Source organism: Lagenorhynchus albirostris, chromosome 1 (assembly GCF_949774975.1).
Source record: "Lagenorhynchus albirostris chromosome 1, mLagAlb1.1, whole genome shotgun sequence".
In the NCBI taxonomy this organism is placed as follows: domain Eukaryota; kingdom Metazoa; phylum Chordata; class Mammalia; order Artiodactyla; family Delphinidae; genus Lagenorhynchus; species Lagenorhynchus albirostris.
The window spans coordinates 42,566,716-42,586,710 of record NC_083095.1 but is presented as its reverse complement, the minus strand read 5'-3'; the positions used below and the strand labels follow the sequence as shown (position 1 = coordinate 42,586,710).

The 19,995-nt window shown below is 45.3% G+C and overlaps 1 protein-coding gene and 1 long non-coding RNA gene across 2 annotated transcripts; both read left to right on the top strand.

The window, feature by feature from the left end:
* Positions 1–2,260, top strand: LOC132529959 (uncharacterized). Its single transcript, XR_009543620.1, has 3 exons — positions 1–108; positions 1,248–1,459; positions 1,892–2,260. It is a non-coding gene; the product is annotated as an uncharacterized LOC132529959 (long non-coding RNA).
* Positions 2,261–9,762: 7,502 nt separating this feature from the next.
* DACT1 (dishevelled binding antagonist of beta catenin 1) lies at positions 9,763–19,803 on the top strand. Its single transcript, XM_060167040.1, has 4 exons — positions 9,763–10,190; positions 12,377–12,509; positions 13,595–13,750; positions 16,851–19,803. Exons 1-4 carry the CDS (start codon positions 9,846–9,848, stop codon positions 18,632–18,634), a joined length of 2,418 nt encoding a protein of 805 aa, XP_060023023.1. The 5' UTR covers positions 9,763–9,845; the 3' UTR covers positions 18,635–19,803.
* Positions 19,804–19,995: the final 192 nt, after the last annotated feature.

Genomic DNA, 19,995 nt, shown 5'->3' with positions numbered 1-19,995 from the left:
AGGTGCAAAGGGCAGCCTGATGCTGGAGGGACACGGGTCACGCAGCAGCCCCAGATTTCCCTCCCTTTGTAGTTGACTGAAGCAGCTGCAGCCACAGCAGTTGGCAAGGTAAGATCCTGGCTTCCTGGAAAAATCCTGAGAAGGACCCAGCGTCAGTCAGAGTATATTTGGGTCTTTTCCAGGTGCAGGTTAACTAGGAAGAAGGGCTTGAGGTTGGAACAGTTTTTAACATAAAACTTTCTGTGCTCAGAGAAGTGGGCTCACATGCAGCCATCTTTGGAAACGAACCATTTAAAAAAAAAATTTTATTGAAATATATTTGATTTACAATGTTGTGTTAGTTTCAGGTGTATGTCAAAGTGATTCAATTATATATATATATATTCTTTTTTTACATTCTCTTACATTAACAGTTATTACAAGATATTGAGTAGAGTTCCCTGTTCTCTATAGTAGGTGTTTGTGGTTATCTATTTTATATATAGTAGTGTGTATATTTTAATCCCAAACTCCTAATTTATTACCCACCCCCCGCCCCACTCCCCTTTGGTAACGGTAAGTTTGTTTTCTTCGTCTGGTAGTCTATTTCTGTTTTGTAAGTAAGTTCATTTGTATCATTTTTTTAGATTCCACATATAAGCGATAGCATAGGAAAGGAAACATTTTCAGTTAGAAGAGCCCTCACCAAAGTATGTCTTCAGTGGAAATGCATTTGTTTAATATTACATTAGTGATTTCTACCCCCTGTACCTACCCAATGCAACAAGCATTTAATTAAACTCCTAGTACGTTCTTAGGACTCTGTGAGGTGCTACAAACTGTCATGAAGGAGTAAACCTGAATTAATGACAAAAGAAAATGAAACCATTTTTTAAGAATCTTCATAGGAATTCCATTATGGGAAGCAATAAGAAAGCATGGATCCCACATTAGTGATACCCCCTGCCATTCCTTATCCTTATACGCAGCACACACACAAACACACACAGACGTGCTCAGGTAGAAATGCTCTTTGGGTAAAAATACCCATGGCTTTTTACGCAGTGCCAGTTGGCCTGGCTGGGCTACCCCATGGTGTTGTCTCATTGATGAAATGCTGATTAAGTTGCTTTCTGCTCCATAATGGACTAGTGGGTCATTCTCTGTTTCTTGTCAACTTCAAACAGGCTGGGCAGTCTGAGTTTGTTTTAACTCTACTGACCCCAAATGCCTTTTGTCTTTATCAGAATTTATTCTTATCTTTTCAGAAATGGAATGGTTCCTCTTTTTCCTGTTTCCTCAATATTTTCCTAAAAGACACAAACTTACAGAAGTTGTTTCTGAAAGTGGAGCTGACTGGAAAAGTACCCAGTTTTGTTTCTAGATATCTATTTGTAGAATTTTCCAAAGTCAGTCCGTCAGAGACAGGGGATTCCATCTCAATCTACCTTGAAAGGCGATTGAATTAAACAAGCATTTGGTGAGTATCTGCTTTGTGTCTGGCTTTGTTCTGAGGGAGGTAGAGAGGAAGTAGGATTTGTCCCTGCCCTTGAGGAAGGAAGTAGGATTTGTCCCTGCCCTTGAGGAGTTTAAAGTCAAATTGAATAAGAGGCAACACTAATTAAGCCAAGAATTTACTTATGAGTTTTTGAATTCACATTCTTGGCTTCAGTGTTTCTATGTATAATGGCCAAAAGGTTCCAGTACTTTTAATCTATGTATCATAGTAGATTTAGTTGTTCATGAAAAAAGGCCTCTCTAACCCAAATGAAGGAAACTCAGTCTAGACGTTGGGGATGCTTTAATTAATTTTCAAGCTAATTTGGCTTAATTAGTTCTTTTCCTAATAGTACTTTGTTCCAGACTCTATGACTTTGAGCATTAAGCACTCACCCAGCCACTTTCCCTGCAGAGGTAAAGCTGCATCAGGCATGAATCCAGTTCTCAAGGAGCTCACTGCCAAGCTCAGCAGGTGAGACAGAGCACGAGGGGAAAAGGCATTGGTGCACAAGAACAAGAACCACGGGACCAGTAACTGGGGTCTTGTCCTGAGAGGCTGTGAGAATCACTCCACTGCTTTTTCTTCAGGGTAACTTCATCTCCCCACATCATGATTTACTGTAAGGATTGTGGGAAATGCTTTGCCCCCTTTGGATGAAAGGTGTATTATATAAGGTCTGTAAAAGGTTTTTGGATACGTTTAGGAAAAAATAAGTGATAACAATGATAGTAATATCTAGCATTTATTGAATGCTTATTATACGCCTGGCATTAAACTAAAGATGGGAATACGGCTTTAATCTGTAACTCTATTTTATATCCGTTGAGCCCCAAATTATCAAAATATTTATTTCTAAATGTGCCCTGTTCATAATCTGTTTTTAATTGTTAACCTGGGTGATGGTTTCATGGGAATTCATCATACCATTCTCTCTACTTTTGTGTTTTGAAATTTTCCATAATCAGAGGCCACGCAAAAAAAAGGAAGGGGCCAAATAAACTTCATTAACCTAAATAATACCTCAGATAAACGATGAAGGTGAAGAAAGAAGGAAGAACACCGTTCTTCAGCATTTATAATGTACCAGATCCTTCATATACTGTCTGTGACTTAACTGTGATCCCATTTTACAAATAAGGCAACTGAGGCTCAGAGAGATTAAAAGACTTCTTTAAGGAGTTGAACGCCGGCCAAAGCTTATGTATGCTCTTTCCAATGCACCATATTGCTCTGTGGGTCCATATAGTTTCTAAGGGCAGGATCCCTGTGTTTCATCTCGGCAGCCTCAAGTGCCAGTGGGTGAAATCACAGTTCAAAACCAGATAAAATGTTTTGAAAACAATATGACATGTATGCTTTAGGAAAAATTTCGAAGCAATATATGAAAACTGGCAAAGCAATGGTTAATGATAATTTATATCTGAGAGGAACGTCCTTAAATGTCCATTCTGTGTGTGGGAGGGCGCAAGCACGTGTAACATTGGGGATTTCGGGGTAACCAACATTTATTTCCAGACATTTCACAACCTCCCTTTAAGGTTAGGTATAAGGCCCATCTTACAGATGAGTAAAACGAGGCTGAGAGAGGTCCAAGTTGGCAACACCAGTGTATGGTGGTGCAGCCATGGAGTAGGGCACAGCTGGAGTTCAAATCCAGCCTGGCCTGACCCTCAGTGTACATCCTCTCATCACAACAGTGAGTGCTATGTTAGAATCGGATTCTTTCTTCTGTGGAAACAGCATGTATTAAAGGTTAGAGAGGGTCAACCAAATTCCTCCATGGGGCCTGGGAGGGGGAAGAGTTGGGTGTGACAAGATGGCAGCGTTTCTTTATCACGAGGCAAAACTCCCCCCACTCTGTTTGGATTTAGTCTGCACGGACCAAACTGAACAGAAGCGAATTGTCCCATCTGTTGTCAAAACCATCCTCCCTGACTTCAAAGAGTCCCGGCCCCGGAGGGAGAGACCCCCGGGGCGCAGAGGGAGATGGAAGCGGAGCCCCTCGGCCTCCTGTCAGCCGCTTCAGTCTCTGGGGGCTGGAGCCGCTGCCTGTCATCCCAGCTGACTTCTCTTTGAATCTGCGGCTCTTCACCACCCCCTGCCTTCCCCTCCGCTCAAACAGACCCAAGGCTCGATTTCTGTTTGAAGTGGACGTGCTACTCTTCACACTGCGGGCGCTGCCGCGGAGGTGCAGCGGCATTAGAGGAAGCGGCTCCCTGTGGGGCGAGGCCACCTAAGCCTCAGGCGGCAGCCTGCGCTTTCAGGCGCTCTCGGGGCGATAATGGCATTCTAGACTTTTCCACAGGGGTCCTGAGGCCCCCCGAGGGATCTTAATTAAAGTGGCTTTGTGGGTCTTGGAGGCAAACACCGGCCCAGAACTCAGGGTGGGAGCTCGTTATAAGTTCTGGTTCCGTTTTTCCCTGGCCTCAGAGAGTCTAGGTTCATAGGAGCAAAGGAAATGAAAGAACTGGACCTACTGTCTAAATCCTAAAGCAGAAACCTCTGCTTTCACCTGAATAACCAGAGCTCTCCAGCAAAGCATCACCTGGTCATTTCCCTTCGCTGGTGTAGAAATGATGATCGGAAACCACACTGGAAATCGCTCAAAGTACCATGCACTGGAGCGAAGCTTTCTCCTTTCTGAGATTATTCTGAGGAAAAGGTAATAAACAGATCTGTAAGGAAATTAGTTATCTTAAAGTTTACTTACATATATTAGTTACTACCTTTTAATGAATGATATTTAGATGAAAATTTTGTTATTTTGCTATAGATCAAGTATCTCCCTATAGACATTTCAAATGTAGCTCTAAGGAGAGTAACTATTTTTTAAAAAGATGGAAAGTTAAATATAAGATTCCCTTCTCTGTAAAAAACTTTTATAAAGGTCAATAATTTTGAGGGGTGTGTGTGATTTCACTTGAGTATTACTTTTTGGATAGAATCATAGACTATATCTGCTTTGAAAATATTATTTTAAAAAAGAAAAATGAAGTGTGGGTGCCGTTTTTTAATACAATATCAATAATTTACTTGTTAAGATGACACAATTAGACAGGATTAAAAGAAATATTAGTCTCCAAGGATAATTTATATTGATGCCTTTCTCTCTGTTCTTAAAATATGAAATTATTTACACATCCCACTATATTATTTTGCAAATTGTGGTAGTTTCACAATTTGGAAATATATATATATATATATATATATATATATATCTCACAGATGTGTGTAATTAATTAGTGTCAGTTTACCTCCTAGACCTTAAGCTCCATGAAGGCAGGGACTATGTCTGATTTGTTTACCATTTTGTCCCCAGCGCCAGACATGTATTAGGTGCTCAAATATCTGTTGAATACATGAATAATCACTCAAAGAGGTGCAACGTAATGATGATGGTATATATTTGATTTTATCTTATAAGAATGCCTGCTTTAAATTTTTTTCTCTTAATTAAGAGACTCAGGTTATATACATTTGGACTTTGTGATTTTAAGAAATCACTAACGCTTATCTACAAAAAAATATGACTGAAAATGTTCTTTGGATTGTCAAATCAGATGTGCAATGGTTTGCCAGTTCATGGGATTGAAACTTTCAAATAATTGGTGACTGGTCCCAATAAGTCAGAGTAAGGGCAAAATCCACTGAATATAATTGTTTAAAGAGGCCACTTGTAATTGAAACACTTTTAAATTTTGCCTAGGGATGAAGTAGTCTTATTTCATGGTGGTGTTACCAGAGCAAGTAGTTCTAGGGTATTTGCACGGTTGCTATGCTGCGTTTCCATCTGTAAAGATAACCAGCTGAAACGGCAGCGCTAAGGGACTGAAGTCCAAAGCTGGTGGAGACATCAGTGATTGAGAGTGTGGGCAGCGCCAGGCACTGCCAGACAGATGTGCTGGGAATCCACCCCCAAACTTCATGGAATCACCTTGCATTCGCTCCTTCAGCAGAAATCTGGTGCCGGGGAACTTCTTTCACAGTGCTAAAAAAGAGCTAAAAGATAACCTTTTCTTCCAGGAATAAGGATGCCTCTGGTAGTGCACGAGTCAGTGAGGGTGGAAGAAGCTGTTTCATAGCCTTGCAGACAAGACCAGCATTGTCAAAAGTTTGCTGTTTCCGCTGCCATTCCCTGATTCCCCTCTGCCCTCAAAAGATTTGTAAAGTGGTCAGGGCCATGATGTTGCCCAGTTTCGCTACCAACCTTCTTTTCTCTTGATCTTTTGTTTCAATGTCTGCTTTCTTTCCCCTACGTGCTCACTGAAGCCTGATTGTGGGGTCAGGCTATAATTAGTTTATATATGAAGTTTAATTCACTGTGGCTCTTCTGGCATTAGACTCAGATGGGCTTTGATGTCTGGCTGGAGCTTTGATCCCAGTCCCTCGAATGGTGGTCATCACCCCAACTCAAAGGATTGCCCTTTATTTTTTTCCCTCCTATTCGGAGACAGCTTTTCCCAATTACATCATTTGTGTTTGGCCATAAAAGCTGCAAGGCATCATTTTGTTGCTTTGCTCTATAGCAAAACGTGCAATTGATGCTCCTTACTTTGCTTGGCTGCAAAAGAATGTTCACTGCTGGATAAGGGCATTTGTACAGTGGTGCTCAGACTTTGTGAGGTTGCTGTTGGGAGTTGTTCTGCCCAAGGGCAAAGCGTCAGACTGTGTGATCTGAGGGACCCTTTCTGACTCTGCCCAGGAAATATCTTTAAGCATAAGCTACACGACTGTGATATATTCAGTCAAGACTCTTTTTCTTGCTGGCAACTTTATCTTACTCTCCAGATCTTCTGGGCAGCAGATCCACCCCGTCTTTAATGTCACACTTTCTGAGCGTCGATTAGCAGTTTGCCTGAGAAGACAGAGGCCTCCAGGGAAAGCAAAAGGAGAGCTGAGCGATACTACAAAGAAGATGAACTGGCGTTAGAGGAGGAAGAAGCACCAGCACTTGCTTTAAAAAGAAAGGGAAAGAAAAATCAAATCGGGGGGTGGGGGTGGGGGGACACTTCTCTGGTGGCGCAGTGGTTAAGAATCCGCCTGCCAATGCAGGGGACACGGGTTCAATCCCTGGTCCAGGAAGATTCCACATGCCGCGGAGCAACTAAGCCCCTGGGCCACAACTACTGAGCCTGAGCTCTAGAGCCCGCAAGCCACAACTACTGAACCCGCGTGCCACAACTACTGAAGCCTGCGCGCCTAGAGCCCGTGCTCCGCAACAAGAGAAGCCACCGCAATGAGAAGCCCGCGCGCTGCAACGAAGAGTAGCCCCCATTCGCCACAACTAGAGAAAGCCTGCGTGCAGCAATGAAGACCCAATGCAGCCAAAAATAAATTAAAAAATAAAAATTAAAAAAAAAATAGGGGGAAGTGAGATCCTGTCTCTGACAGGAGGGAGCAGTGAACAGTGGGTGATTATCTTAAACTGCGTCCCAAATACCTGCAACCAAAACAAAGAATCAAAGTGGAAAGAAAGCCAGAGGACTAAATTGGAGAGGAGAAAAATTGGCTGTTGGGTTAAGAAGAGAAGAGGGGCAACCCAACCAGGCACACTTAATCTGACGACATTGCGAGTTTTCCTGGAAAAACAATTACAGCATTGAGCTCCTTGCTTCTAACTTCACGTGACAGCCTGAGTTTGTTTTAATTGGCGCGTGAATGAGCAGCATTATTTATTAATGTGTAATGGACACTTTAGAAAGCATGACCTTTTTTCCTATTTGCGACCATTTTATTGGCAGAACCATTTGAATACATTACTTTTAATATTGAAACTTGCTGGGAACACTTTTTCATGGAGATGTACAAGCTGTTAGGGCAAATGGTTGGCTTTGGACTAATGAGCCAGCTCAAAGTGGCATTTGGTGGGTAGGGGGCTTGGGAGGTGGGGAGCTTTGGAGACACAGCGACTTGTCTGCTTTAACAAGATTTATTAGTAGTGTGTAAAAACATGTTTCAGCTTTTTTCCCCCCTCAACTATATAAATATAGCTGTCGATGTGTGACATAACACAGGCCACAATAATAGATTCCACCCAGCCAGAAGGAATTCAGCACTAGAAAGCAAGAAGCTTGCCTAGAAATGAGTAGAATGAGACAATGACAGAGGACATGGGTGAGTGGCATTTGGTAGACAGGATTAGTCATTATTCTTTAGTGCCTTACTAAAATTAGGGAGGAAAATTTCGTTCCTGTATTATCAAGTATGGTGTCTGGCACACAGGAGGCATAAAGCATAGGTGAACTGAATGGAATTAATTTTGTTTGTTGATGAGCACCTAAGCATAATTCCATTTTTAGATCTAATATACAATCTGGTTGATTATGAATCATAGTTGTAGTTATAGTTCCAGTTAGTCTGTGAGGGGCAGCAATGGGGAAGTCAATGGAGGGTGGCAAGAGAACTCTTGTTTTTGTTTTTTGGTACATGTCAACTTGACTCTATTTGTTGCAGAGATTAAATGGGTACTATTAAGTTAGTTGGAAAGTATGTTAATGAAAAAACAATTTACAACCAACCTGCAGTTTCTTGAATGCTTGCAAAGGCATTGTCCTGAGCACAGTAATACTAAGAGGATGTTAAAACAACCACTGCCTTCAGGGAACTTTAATAATGTAATTGGAGAGAAGGGATACACATAAACACCTACGTACATAGATGTAAGTGTACATACCCATATAAGTAACCATACAAATAGCATTTGGTAAGAATCAAATATTCATACAGTTAACAGGAGTTCAGAGGAGAGAACTGAACTGATCTTGGAGGGAAGAAGGTTGGACTACGCAGAGGGGAGAAATGGAGAATTCTTAGCAGGGCTAAGCAGCTGGGTAAAGGTGTAAGAGTCTGAAATAATGATATAGGATGCACTCCTTCACACAACACTTTGCCTGAACTTCAGCAAATTGCGACTTGCTGGATTCGATTTCTGAGGCTCTTGGATGTACTGCTGTTTAAAAGAGATATGGTACTTTTCCCTGGACAAGCCAGCTAGTGGCATTTCCAGACCCCATCCCACTGAAATTCCCTGTGACCAGTGTCCCAAGCGGAGATGGCCATACCACAAATGCTACCGCAGGGGAAAAGTTTATTAGTCCCTCTGGAGGAAAAAAAAGATACAACTCATATAACCTTTACTATCTATGTGCCTGCCACGTTGTAAACACCCCTACTCCCATATATATTATATACTGTATATTATTATAATTCTTACAACAGGCTCCTTCTGTTAGTAGCTCCATTTTACCTTTGAGGAAACTGAGGCACAGAGAGGTTTAGTTACTTGCCTGCACAGCTAGTCTTGGCTGGAAAGGGGATTCAGATTCAGGCAGTCTGGTTTCAGAGTCAGAGTTCTTGTGATCGCAGACTAAATAACAACAATAAAAAACTCAAACAAAAATCAAAGCGCGCAGGCGCGCGGACTCAATAAACCCGGTGCTTGCAAAAGAACTGATGCAATCGCTTGCTATAGAGCGACATCCTCCTGCCTAATTTTATTGATAAATGCCTTCCGTGAAAAGATTAAAACAGCAGCAACAAAACTAAGAGTGAAACAGTTTTAGGACAACGTTGCACTGTGCCTTGTAGTGCCTGCCTTTACAACTTGGAGTCCAAAAAGCCAAACCCAAGAAATGGTCTTTGAATACATTCGCTGTACCTTGCTGGGTAAGGTGAAAGAAACCTAAATCAGCCTGAGTGGGTACGAACAGTGGACGGGTGGGGAAAGGGTTAACGTTGTGTGCTTCAACTCGGTCGAGTTTCAGAAAGTTCTCTGGGGAGCCCAACTGCCGCGTCCCTTCGCGGACCCTGCCTGCGAGGCCGACTGTAACAGGATGCTGGGGCTCGAGGTGCTCGCCCCTTGCTTTGTGCGAGGGAAAAGAACCAATAAGGAGCGAGGCAAAAACTGGGTGCTGTAAACCCGAAAAGGGGGCGAGGAGGCCCGCGGGAAGAGCGGGGGAGGAGAGAGGGAGGAGCGGGGAGGGCCCGGCGAGGAGGAGGCCGGCGCCGAGCGCGAGCAGCGCCCCTGACACTAGAGGGGGAAGCCGGGGGGGAGCGGGCCTCGCAACCGAGGGGCCGGCGCGGGGAGGCGGGCGCCGGGCGGGGGTTCGCCGGGCCGCCGCGCGTGACGTAGCGCCGGGCAGGGCGTTATCAGCTGCGGGGCCGCGGCGAGGGACGCGTGGCGGCAGCGGACGGCGCCGCCCGGTCCCGGACGGCCGCAGGCAGCGGCCGCGCGCGGGTTCCGAGCGCTCCGGGTCTCCGCCCCGGCCGCCGGGAGGCATGAGTCCGCGGCCGCAGCCCTAGCGCCCGCTCCTCCGCCCGGGCGGCCCGGCTGCGGGGACGGGTGCGCGCTGTAGGGTTGGGGGCCATGAAACCGAGTCCGGCCGGGACGGCGAGGGAGCTGGAGCCGCCGGCGCCGGTCCGGGGCGAGCAGCGCACGGCGGAGCCCGAGGGGCGCTGGCGGGAGAAGGGCGAGGCGGACACGGAGCGGCAGCGCACCCGCGAGCGGCAGGAGGCCACGCTGGCCGGGCTGGCGGAGCTGGAGTACCTGCGCCAGCGCCAGGAGCTGCTGGTCCGGGGCGCCCTGCGCAGCTCTGGGGGCGCGGGGCCAGCTGCAGTTCGCGCCGGGGAGCTGCCGGGGGAGGCGGCGCAGCGCAGCCGCCTGGAGGAGAAGTTCTTGGAGGAGAACATCTTGCTGCTGCGGAAGCAATTGGTAGGTCGTGCCCTGAGGTGGGGCACGGCTGTCCCTGCAGACGGGCCGGGGTCGGGCAGGTGGCCTGCGGTGGGCGCTGGGGTGCCTCTGACTGGGGAAATCCTTTGGCTTCCCGGGACCCCCGCCCGGTGCCCCCCTGACCCGGGTTCCCGAGGGCGCCCGCGGCGCGTGGGCTGCGGACGCCCACGCGATCCCGGCGTGTGCCCGCTTTGTGTCAGGTAAGGGGCTGGCAACCCCGCGCGGACGGCCGGGCGGGGGTGGCTGCTCTCCCCTCCTGCTCTGCCTTTGGAATTCTTGGAGTCTCCTGGTTGTTACCTTCAAACTCTCCAGTTAGACGAAAGCGTGCCCTCTCCCCGAAGGTTTGCAAAGCCTCATTTAAAATAGCATTTCTTTGGGGAGCTTCTTGGCTTCATGGTCTCCCGCCGAGAGGGGACAAAAGCCGAGGAGGGGGCTTGTGGCGCGGTTGACTGTCCAATGCCGAATTTTACGATTACACGGAAGCGGCCGCGGGGAACCTGCCCCTCCCAAGGCTTTCCCCAGCCTGCCAGCTTTTGCCGGGGCTGCTGCTTAATTTAAGATAGAAGCCCTTTTGTATAAGGCGGCTAAAACCGATGCAAATGATGGAAATTTGTCTGGAGAAAGTGCCCCCTCCCCTCATATTTTATATGTACTGCTCGCTGTGACTTGAGGTGGAGGTGGGCGAAGAGAAAAACCTGCTCTCAGGGAGCACTTATCATTGGATTTGTGTCAGCGTCTCAGACATTCTCTGCCGTCTTCATTAATGGGGAAGAAAAAGAACTTCGGCGCTTAATGTATTGATGAACAGCTTTTGACCCAGCCTCAGAGTAATGGCGGCAGCTTTGTTTCGGTGACCTCAAAAATGTAGTTTTGAAAACAGGAGAAAAAAAAAAATCCTTATCTGACCATGTGATACTATCTGAAACTAGACGCATGCTAGATAATGTCCCTCCTACGATTACCAACAGTGATGCTGTGTGGTTATTTGTCAAGTGTTTTCTTGTATTATCTCTTTTCAGAGAATTTGTCTCTTTTTTTGAGCGTCAAAGTGCTTCGACTTGTTTGGTTCATTTTTTCTGAACTCATTCTAACAAACAAGCATGTTATGTCTCCAAGCTTTTTAAGTCAAAGAACAGACAGGAGGGGTAGATTCATATGCATCTGTTTTGTAAGGGGGTACAATATGTATATGGTGCTTTGTGCAATACCTCTGTTTTGGCATTTTGCTGTGTTTTTTGGTAGCAGACACTGATTTGAGCCAATTCTTACTGGTTATGCCTGTCATTGACATTGTGTGCATTGTCTTATACAATAGCACCTTCTTGTCTTCATGAATCTCACAACTGTGAGTGGCGCATTCCTGTTGACCCCTGGAGGGGAGCAAGGCAGCATGTCAGGAGAATTCCCGTCCACTCAGTGTTTGTGGTACTGTTTTCATTTGTAGACTTGGCATTTGTGATTTGAACCAGATGCCTTTTGAGTTTTGTTTTTTTGCTTCCCCAGCAATAGGAAGCACTAGGTGGCGGTGTGAGTTAGCACTACGGTCTGTCACCTTTGGAAACCCGAGCTGAGTTCAAATCTTGATGGACCTTCCCTTGAGGGTTTTGGATTCTGCCAGCTCACATTATACTTGGCACTGGCTATTGGTATTAGTTTCTCACTTTCAAAGGCCCTAAGACTGATTAAACCCCACAAAGCAACTAATAGAAAACAAAACTCTGCAGGACATTTGGCCAGAAAATCTCACCTAAATAAGATTATAGTGTATTGTAGGAAATCTGTTATACTCTGACAAATTAAAGAGTCTACAGTGAAGTACTGTTCTGTAAAAAACTGGCTGTACACAGAGGTTTTTTGAAAAATCTCAGTGGGTTTTTCTCATACTACCTATAAAAAGTAAGTTTATATATATATATATATTAGTTGAAACTAAAAGCAAGTCTTGTTTTTATGAAGAAACTATATCACCACAAAATGTGAGAAGGTGGAATTCAACGTAGGACATATTCTTGAAGTTTTTCTTAATTTCAGGTCATCCAGTAAAAATTTTGGTTTTGGAAGACTTAGGGAACTCTTCAGATGGTAATTTGAATACTTAGAGCCAGACTTTCTGGTTCTTTGTCACCAAAATGTGTTTGTTTTTCCTTTCTCCCTTTCTCCCTAATCAGAATTGTTTGAGGAGAAGAGATGCTGGTTTGTTGAACCAGTTGCAGGAACTCGACAAGCAGATAAGTGACCTGAGACTGGATGTGGAAAAGACATCTGAGGAACACCTGGAGACAGACAGCCGCCCCAGCTCAGGTGAGTGTGGCAGCACAAGGAGGAATTCTGCGGTCATGAGTTCTGCCTTGGCCCCCTGTGCTTGGCGTTCCCAGACCTGCAAATGGCAGTGGAGTTCGTTTCCAGTGCAGAGAGAATAAAACAAAACAAAACAAGAGAAGTCTGCCATTCAGTTGCATAAGAGGGAAACAAAATCAGAAAACCGAATTTTTTAAAAATTTGTTTTGTTGAAGTATAGTTGATTTACAATGTTGTGTTAATTTCTACTGTACAGCAAAGTGATTCAGTTATATGTATCTATACATTCTTTTTCATATTCTTTTCCATTATGGTTTATCACAGGATATTGAATATAGTTCCCTGTGCTATACAGTAGGACCTTATTGTTTATCCATTCTCTATATAATATTAGCATTTGCTAATCCCAAATTCCCAATCCATCCCTCCCCCACTCCCCTCCCCCTTGGCAACCACAAGTCTGTTCTCTGTGTCTGTGAGGCTGTTTCTGTTTCGTAGATAAGTTCGTTAGACAACAAAATTTTTAATAATGAGATTGATCTGACTGAAGTCTCCTGAGTTTAAAAATAAAAGCTTCTATTCAGATTTCTGGAAGAGTGCTCCTCCTTTGAAACTTGAGAAAGTCAGAACTGGGCTAGAAAATTAGTCACACTTCAACTTCCTGAGACCACTTCAAAAGTGTGTTCTTTTTTTCTTTTAAACCATTTGGCTACTTAAATAGATTCGTTTTTCTCTTCAAGTTATTCTTTCTGAAATGTTCATGAAAAAGTTGAAGTTTGACAGATCTAAGTCTCTTTCCTTGCACATCTTTAAAGGTGGGGTCTCGGAGTAAGGTCAGTTTGAGAGTGAGGGTGCTCTCAGCTTTGAAACATACCCATAGTTATGGGCTTTTTGCCTTTTTCCAAAGACTGCTGGAAATGAAACCATAAAGTCAGGACACTAAATCCCGTGAACCAAAATTGGTGCCCCTCCCTCTCATATTCTCCCTTTCCTACCTTTTCTACATGATTACCCCTTTTCCTTTTAGGCACAAATGTGTGTTATTGCTTGATACGATCTTAATCCCAAATGGTGTTTTTTATTTGTAGGGTTTTATGAACTGAGTGATGGGGCTTCGGGATCCCTTTCCAATTCCTCGAACTCCGTCTTTAGTGAGTGTTTATCCACTTGTCATTCCAGCACCTGTTTTTGCAGCCCCTTGGAGGCAACCTTGACTATCTCAGATGGTTGCCCCAAATCTGCAGGTAAGACTCTTTACAATTGATAGACATTTTTAATTGGAAGGGGTCAAAGGTCTTTAAAGGTTGTCTAGCTTCTACTGATGAAAAACAAAGGCTCAGAGAATTTCATCAGCTTTCTGCATTTAGTGCCATAGTTGCATCTAGAATCAAGATCACCACTATTCCAGTCCTCTTTGGGTATCACCTGGCTTTATATTCTGATGATAGCAAGATGACTTAGTTTTAGAAATCCTGTCCCAATATTACAGTTCTTGAGCTCTGTTTTTGAGCTTTTGCTGTTCAGTTGTTTGCATTTTCTTTTCAAAATTACTTTGGATCTGTTTTCTTCTTCTGTTACTCATTTAAAGCTAAAGCTTACATTAAATATATATATATATATATATATATAAAATAAGATAAATATATCTGTCAGCCTGGCTAAGAGCTGCTTGGCACTTCTGGTAGCAGTGGCCCCTCCGTGTTCTCCAGAATGCCTTGCATGATGGCAGCTCTCTTCTTTTAGCAGGTGGATAGGGTGAGATCCCCTAGACCATGTTGCCCATTTTGGGCTATTCTTGCAGTGACCTCTAGAGAGAATCATGCCATTGTTGATACAGGAAGAGTTTCTGCATTTCCACCATGTGTCACACACTGCTGTGTGCTCTGCATATGTTTATCTGCTTTGAATCCTCCTGACAGTTCTTCAGGGTGCAAGTGTTGTTAGCTCCATTTTATGTATCAGAAAAATGAGGCCTGCTGAGGTTAGCTTAGGTGAGTTGCTTAAGGTTATATAGAGAGTAAGTGACAGAGGCAGGGTTCAAGCTCAGGACTATCTGCCAGGTCCATGTTTTTCCACCACACCAAGGGAATCCAGAAATTGTTCTGTTCAACCTTCTTAACGAACAGAGGAGGAATTTGGTTTCATATGCCTTTGTCAGAGGCTTCTCATTTGCTGAATGGCAGAGTTGTTGCTGAAACTCGGGACACCTTCCTTAGTTCTGCTTTAGTACGATTCCTCAGAAGATCAGAGAAAATATGGAAGTTAGAGGAGCTGTGGGTCCTGGCACAAGTCACTGCACCCTTGGTTTGTATGTGTTGTCCACTTGGGTAAAAGGTTGGATTTCTGAGGTCCAGGCAATGCAAACATAACACTAAACAACTGAGGCTGCTAATTGGCTGATGTCTTTGTACAGTGTGTGTTGTTAGCAGCAAACGATTGGTGAAGCACAAATCTGTGTTATCTAGAGTATCTGGGCCTCAAGTTCATTGGTAATTGCTCCCTTTCACTCTGCAGATCTGGTTTCAGAGGGAAATTTTATAAACCTATTAAAGGTACTTTGGTATAGGTTTTCCTTAAAGACAGACTCCTGCTATCCCAAATGCCACATCTTCACATAATTGAGACAGTTGGGCTGGCCCTTGCCAGCTGGGATGCCTGTTTGTTTCCTTAACTTTATGGAGGAAAAAGAGATGAAAGATGTCGTTTAGGTTAATGTGGCTTAAAGTAAGACAAGGATAGGCCTTGGGGTAGTGAGGAGGGATGGGCAAGGATATTAGCTAGAGAGGTTTCCCCTTCTTACAACACGTTATTTATTGGCAGTGGAGGTGGGATTGGGGACATGGCACTTTTATTTTACAATAATCTTTTGTTTACAAATGGATCATATCATTTCTGAGTCTAGACTGTATTCCCCCCTTCCCCGCCCCCCTCCCCCAACTGCTAATTATCATTGGAATTCGTGGAGCTTTCCCTTAAATTAACAACGTAGAACCTAGCATGTAGTGTGTTTTCAATATTTGAGTGAATAAATATAATTATAACGGACAACAAATTAAATAGTGACAAAAACTTTGATTTTCTCTAACTAAAGGTCATTCAGGGGATTTGATATTTATAATGTATGCCAAGATGAGAACAAAATCATTTAATTAAGTAAGAAAGCTTGATGTCATTGTATTTTGGCAGCTACATTTTTGAGATGTGGGAAATTTATTCATTAATACTACTACTCAGTCTTTTAAAACATCATCAAGAATTCCCTCCTGAAATATTGTACTTTATTTTTTAGTGTCACTATTGAAAACATAGGGTGATTATTATTTAAATTTAATTAGTCTCTATTGAAATTTGGTTACCCTGACCTTTCAATTGACAGTTATACTAGAACACATGTCATTAAGAATTAGGTCTAAAAAAAAAAATTAAAAATGAGGAGGAAGCCCATAGAGAGTATAGTTTATCTGAAGTATTTTAAAGGGAAACCAGGAATAGAACACAGAAGGGAGAGTGGCCTAGAGAAAGAACAACTCAAAAAACATTTATTTTTCCAGTTATAATGCAGTACATATTTACTGAAAATTTAGAAAATAGAAAATAAAGAAGAAAGTAAACATTACTTGCTTTCCCACCACATTGAGATGCTAGTGCTCTATTGGCATCTTGGTGTGCTTCATTTCAGGCTTTTTTCTTTGAATATATCCAGTCTTAATAAAACTATAATCAATAGTCTGTTATTATGATTTTCACTCCACTTTAAGGTGTTTTCCCCATATTATTCAATAGTTTGAAAGAATTTTTTTTTTTTTTTGGCGGTACGCGGGCCTCTCACTGTTGTGGCCTCTCCCGTTGCGGAGCACAGGCTCCGGACGCGCAGGCTCAGCGGCCATGGCTCACGGACCCAGCCGCTCCACGGCACGTGGGATCTTCCCGGACCGGGGCACGAACCCGCGTCCCCTGCATCGGCAGGCGGACTCTCAACCACTGCGCCACCAGGGAAGCCCTGAAAGCATTTTTAATGACTGTATTTTTCCTTCAGAGTTATAGCTTGTTAAAAATTCCTTTGTTAATTATTTCTTCCATCACCCAGTAGTGTGAACTGTATGTGAAATAGTAGAATAGCTTGTGGAGTATTTGTTGATTCTTCGGCATTCTCCCTCTACCCATGAATTTGTCTTCGTAGAAACTGGCCAGAGGCGAGATGGTGCTGACCAATTCATTTCTTCAGAGTGTACCTTTAAAATGTTTTTCAGATCTCATAGGATGGTTGGAATATAAAGAAGGCCACTGTGGCAGTTGGCCGTTCCCCCTCCACATCACAGTCTAATTCCCTTGGTGTCATTGCAGATGTGAATCCCAAGTACCAGTGTGATCTGGTGTCTAAAAACGGGAATGATGTGTATCGCTACCCCAGTCCGCTTCATGCTGTGGCCGTGCAGAGCCCAATGTTCCTCCTTTGCCTGACCGGCAATCCCCTGAGGGAAGACGAGAGGCTCGGTAGCCATGCCAACGACATTTGTGTCGGATCTGAGCTGGATGCCGTCAAGACGGACACTTCCTTACCCTCTCCAAGCAGTTTGTGGTCTGCTCCCCATCCTTCATCGAGTAAGAAAATGGATGGTTACATTCTGAGCCTGGTCCAGAAAAAAACGCACCCTGTAAGGACCAACAAGCCGAGAACCAGTGTGAACGCTGACCCCACCAAGGGGCTTCTGAGGAATGGGAGCGTTTGTGTCAGAGTGACTGCGGCCGTCTCACAGGGCAACGGTGGGAACCTTAAGAATTCTAAACAGCTGCCTTTGCCCTCTGGCGGGGTCCCCTCTTTGGACAATGGGACGTTGTCCCCACTGAAACAGTGGTCAAAAGAATCAAAGCCAGAACCACTGGAAAGCAAGAGGTTGCCCGCGCCTGAGGGCATCTCCCCAGGCACTGCCACTGAACTTCCAGGTAAGCATCTGCCCAAAAATGCCAAGCCAGCCTCCCAGGAACTTGCTAGGTGTCCCCCTGCTGGGGTAGGGGAGTCTCCTAAGGAAAGCGGGCAGATCCCAGCTGCCTCCCCAAAAGAGAGCCCTGGGAAGGTCCCCGCCTCGCTGCAAGAGAACAAGGTGGTCCAGCCACTGAAAAAGGTGCCACAGAAAAACAGCCCGCCGGCTCTCCCTACGGCGCCCCCTCCCGCCGCTTCCGCTCTGGTGTCTCCCGCTTTCCCAGTGGAAGAGCGGCCTGCCCTGGATTTCAGAAGCGAGGGCTCTTCTCAGAGCCTGGAGGAAGGGCCTCTGGGGAAGGCGCCGCCGGTCCTGGCGCAGCCGCCCAGCGTCAGGCCACCCCGGGGTACACGGCCCGTGGCCACCCCGAGGGGCTCTGCTCTGAAGCCCCGGGCCCCGGCCGTCCACGGGCCGGAGAGCGCGCTGCCCGCCGTGAGGGAGAAAGGCCGGGCAGCCGGCAAGAAGTGTCGGTTCCCCGATGATGCGGATACAAATAAGAAACTCCGGAGAGCCCCGGCCAAGGGGCGGCGGGGCGGGGGCGGCCAGTCCGACGTGGGACCACCCAGCCGGCCGCTGGGGGCGGGCCACCGGGCGGGGAGCCGCGGCCACGGCCACGGCCACGGCCGGGAGGCGGTGGTGGCCAAGCCCAAGCACAAGCGCACCGACTCGCGGCGGTGGAGGTCGGCCGCCGAGGTGTCCTACGAGGAGGCGCTGCGGCGCGCGCGGCGGGGCCGCCGGGAGCCCACGGGGCTGTTCGCGGCCAGGCCGCTGCCCTACGCCAGCCCCTATGCCTACGCGGCCAGCGACTCCGAGTACTCGGCCGAGTGCGAGTCCCTGTTCCACTCCACCGTGCTGGACACCAGCGAGGACGAGCGCAGCAACTACACCACGAACTGCTTCGGCGACAGCGAGTCCAGTGTGAGCGAGGGCGAGTTCGTGGGCGACAGCACCAGCACTAGCGATTCCGAGGAGAGCGGAGGCTTGATTTGGTCCCAGTTTGTCCAGACCCTCCCTCTGCAGCCGGTCCCGGCCCCGGACCTTCGCCACAACCCCACCAAAACCTTCGTCAAAATTAAGGCTTCACACAACCTCAAGAAGAAAATCCTGCGCTTTCGGTCTGGCTCTTTGAAACTGATGACGACCGTTTGAGTAACGTCTTTGGTGTAGAAAGTGGGGTTTTTCTAGTTCCCGAAAAAACGGCGGCGTCTTACTGTTTTGTGCGTAATAATCCCATGGAATGCTTTCCTTTGGTTTAGATAAGACCGAGGTGAATTATGTCTCATCTTCGTCAAGTATGGACACTAGTGCCTAGTGCCTTTAGTGGAAGGTAAAGAATGTCTTTGCTGGTTAGAAGTGAATATTGAGTTTCTAATGGTGGTGATAGTGACTTTTGTGGTATCAGATGGTTTTTATTTGACATTTTGTGAGCATCTGTGAAGGCACAGGTTTTGATGGTCAAGTGCTAATGGGATGAGACCTTTTGATCTGGAGGTCAGGTGGATGGAATTTAGGACATACATTTGCTGCTTTGGTTCTTTAGGGCAGCGTCTCCATGAGGGTTTTCCTGTTGGGGGTATCACATACAATTGTGTGAGGTAGATACAAGGGGCAGTCATGGTTTTCTGTAGTTTTTTATATACTCTTCTTTTCTCGGATGTATCCCCATTCTGTATTCTCCTCAGAACTCTTTGGTTTACTGGACCCAGAACTTGAAGACCAGACCCTACATCCAGAGAGGTGACCTGGATAGGGAGGCTGGTAATACCTTAAAAGGATTCACTAAAACCTTTGCCACACTTGGTGCCTAGGCCCGGGTTACAGTAACCCCTTCTAGGGCCATTTACCCGACATTGATGCCTTTCTCCTCCTCCCTAATTTGCAGCAGATCCAACCATTCCTCCCTTGGAGACTTGCCTTTGGGATAACATTTTGGTCATCGGGTACAAAGAAATTCACTCCTAGTGAAATAACCCTTGGGTACGACTCCAAGCTCAGAACTGCTCGCGGGGCACTGTGCCACCTAAGCATTAGCCCAAACGTATTAGTGCAATCCAGTCCAGATCGGACCCCTGACCCTGTTTGGAAGGGCTTTTAAAAAAAAAATTTTTTTTTTGGTAAACAGTATTGTGTAAAATTCCTTTTTTTATACCAGTATATGCATGTTTTGTGCATGAGTAGTATTTGTTTTGATATTCCTGTTGATGTTAAATGACTGTATGATATAAACAGTATGTGTTTTTATATATCTTTGTGTAAATTTAATATAACGCATTATATGCTGTAATAAACGATTTGTTTTACTGCTGTTAAGTTTGTTATTTGGGTATAAAACCAGATGTTTACACCTATAAATCTTGTGCTGATTATTGTGAGATTTATATTAGGCCTATTCTAGCATTAGAATATTATTTGCAATAATAATTAAGGCAGATTTTAGGAGTATTGGAATGGATGGTGAATAAACAAATGAGGAAAAGCAAGCTACTTCTTTAGAATGGTTAAGGTGCTTC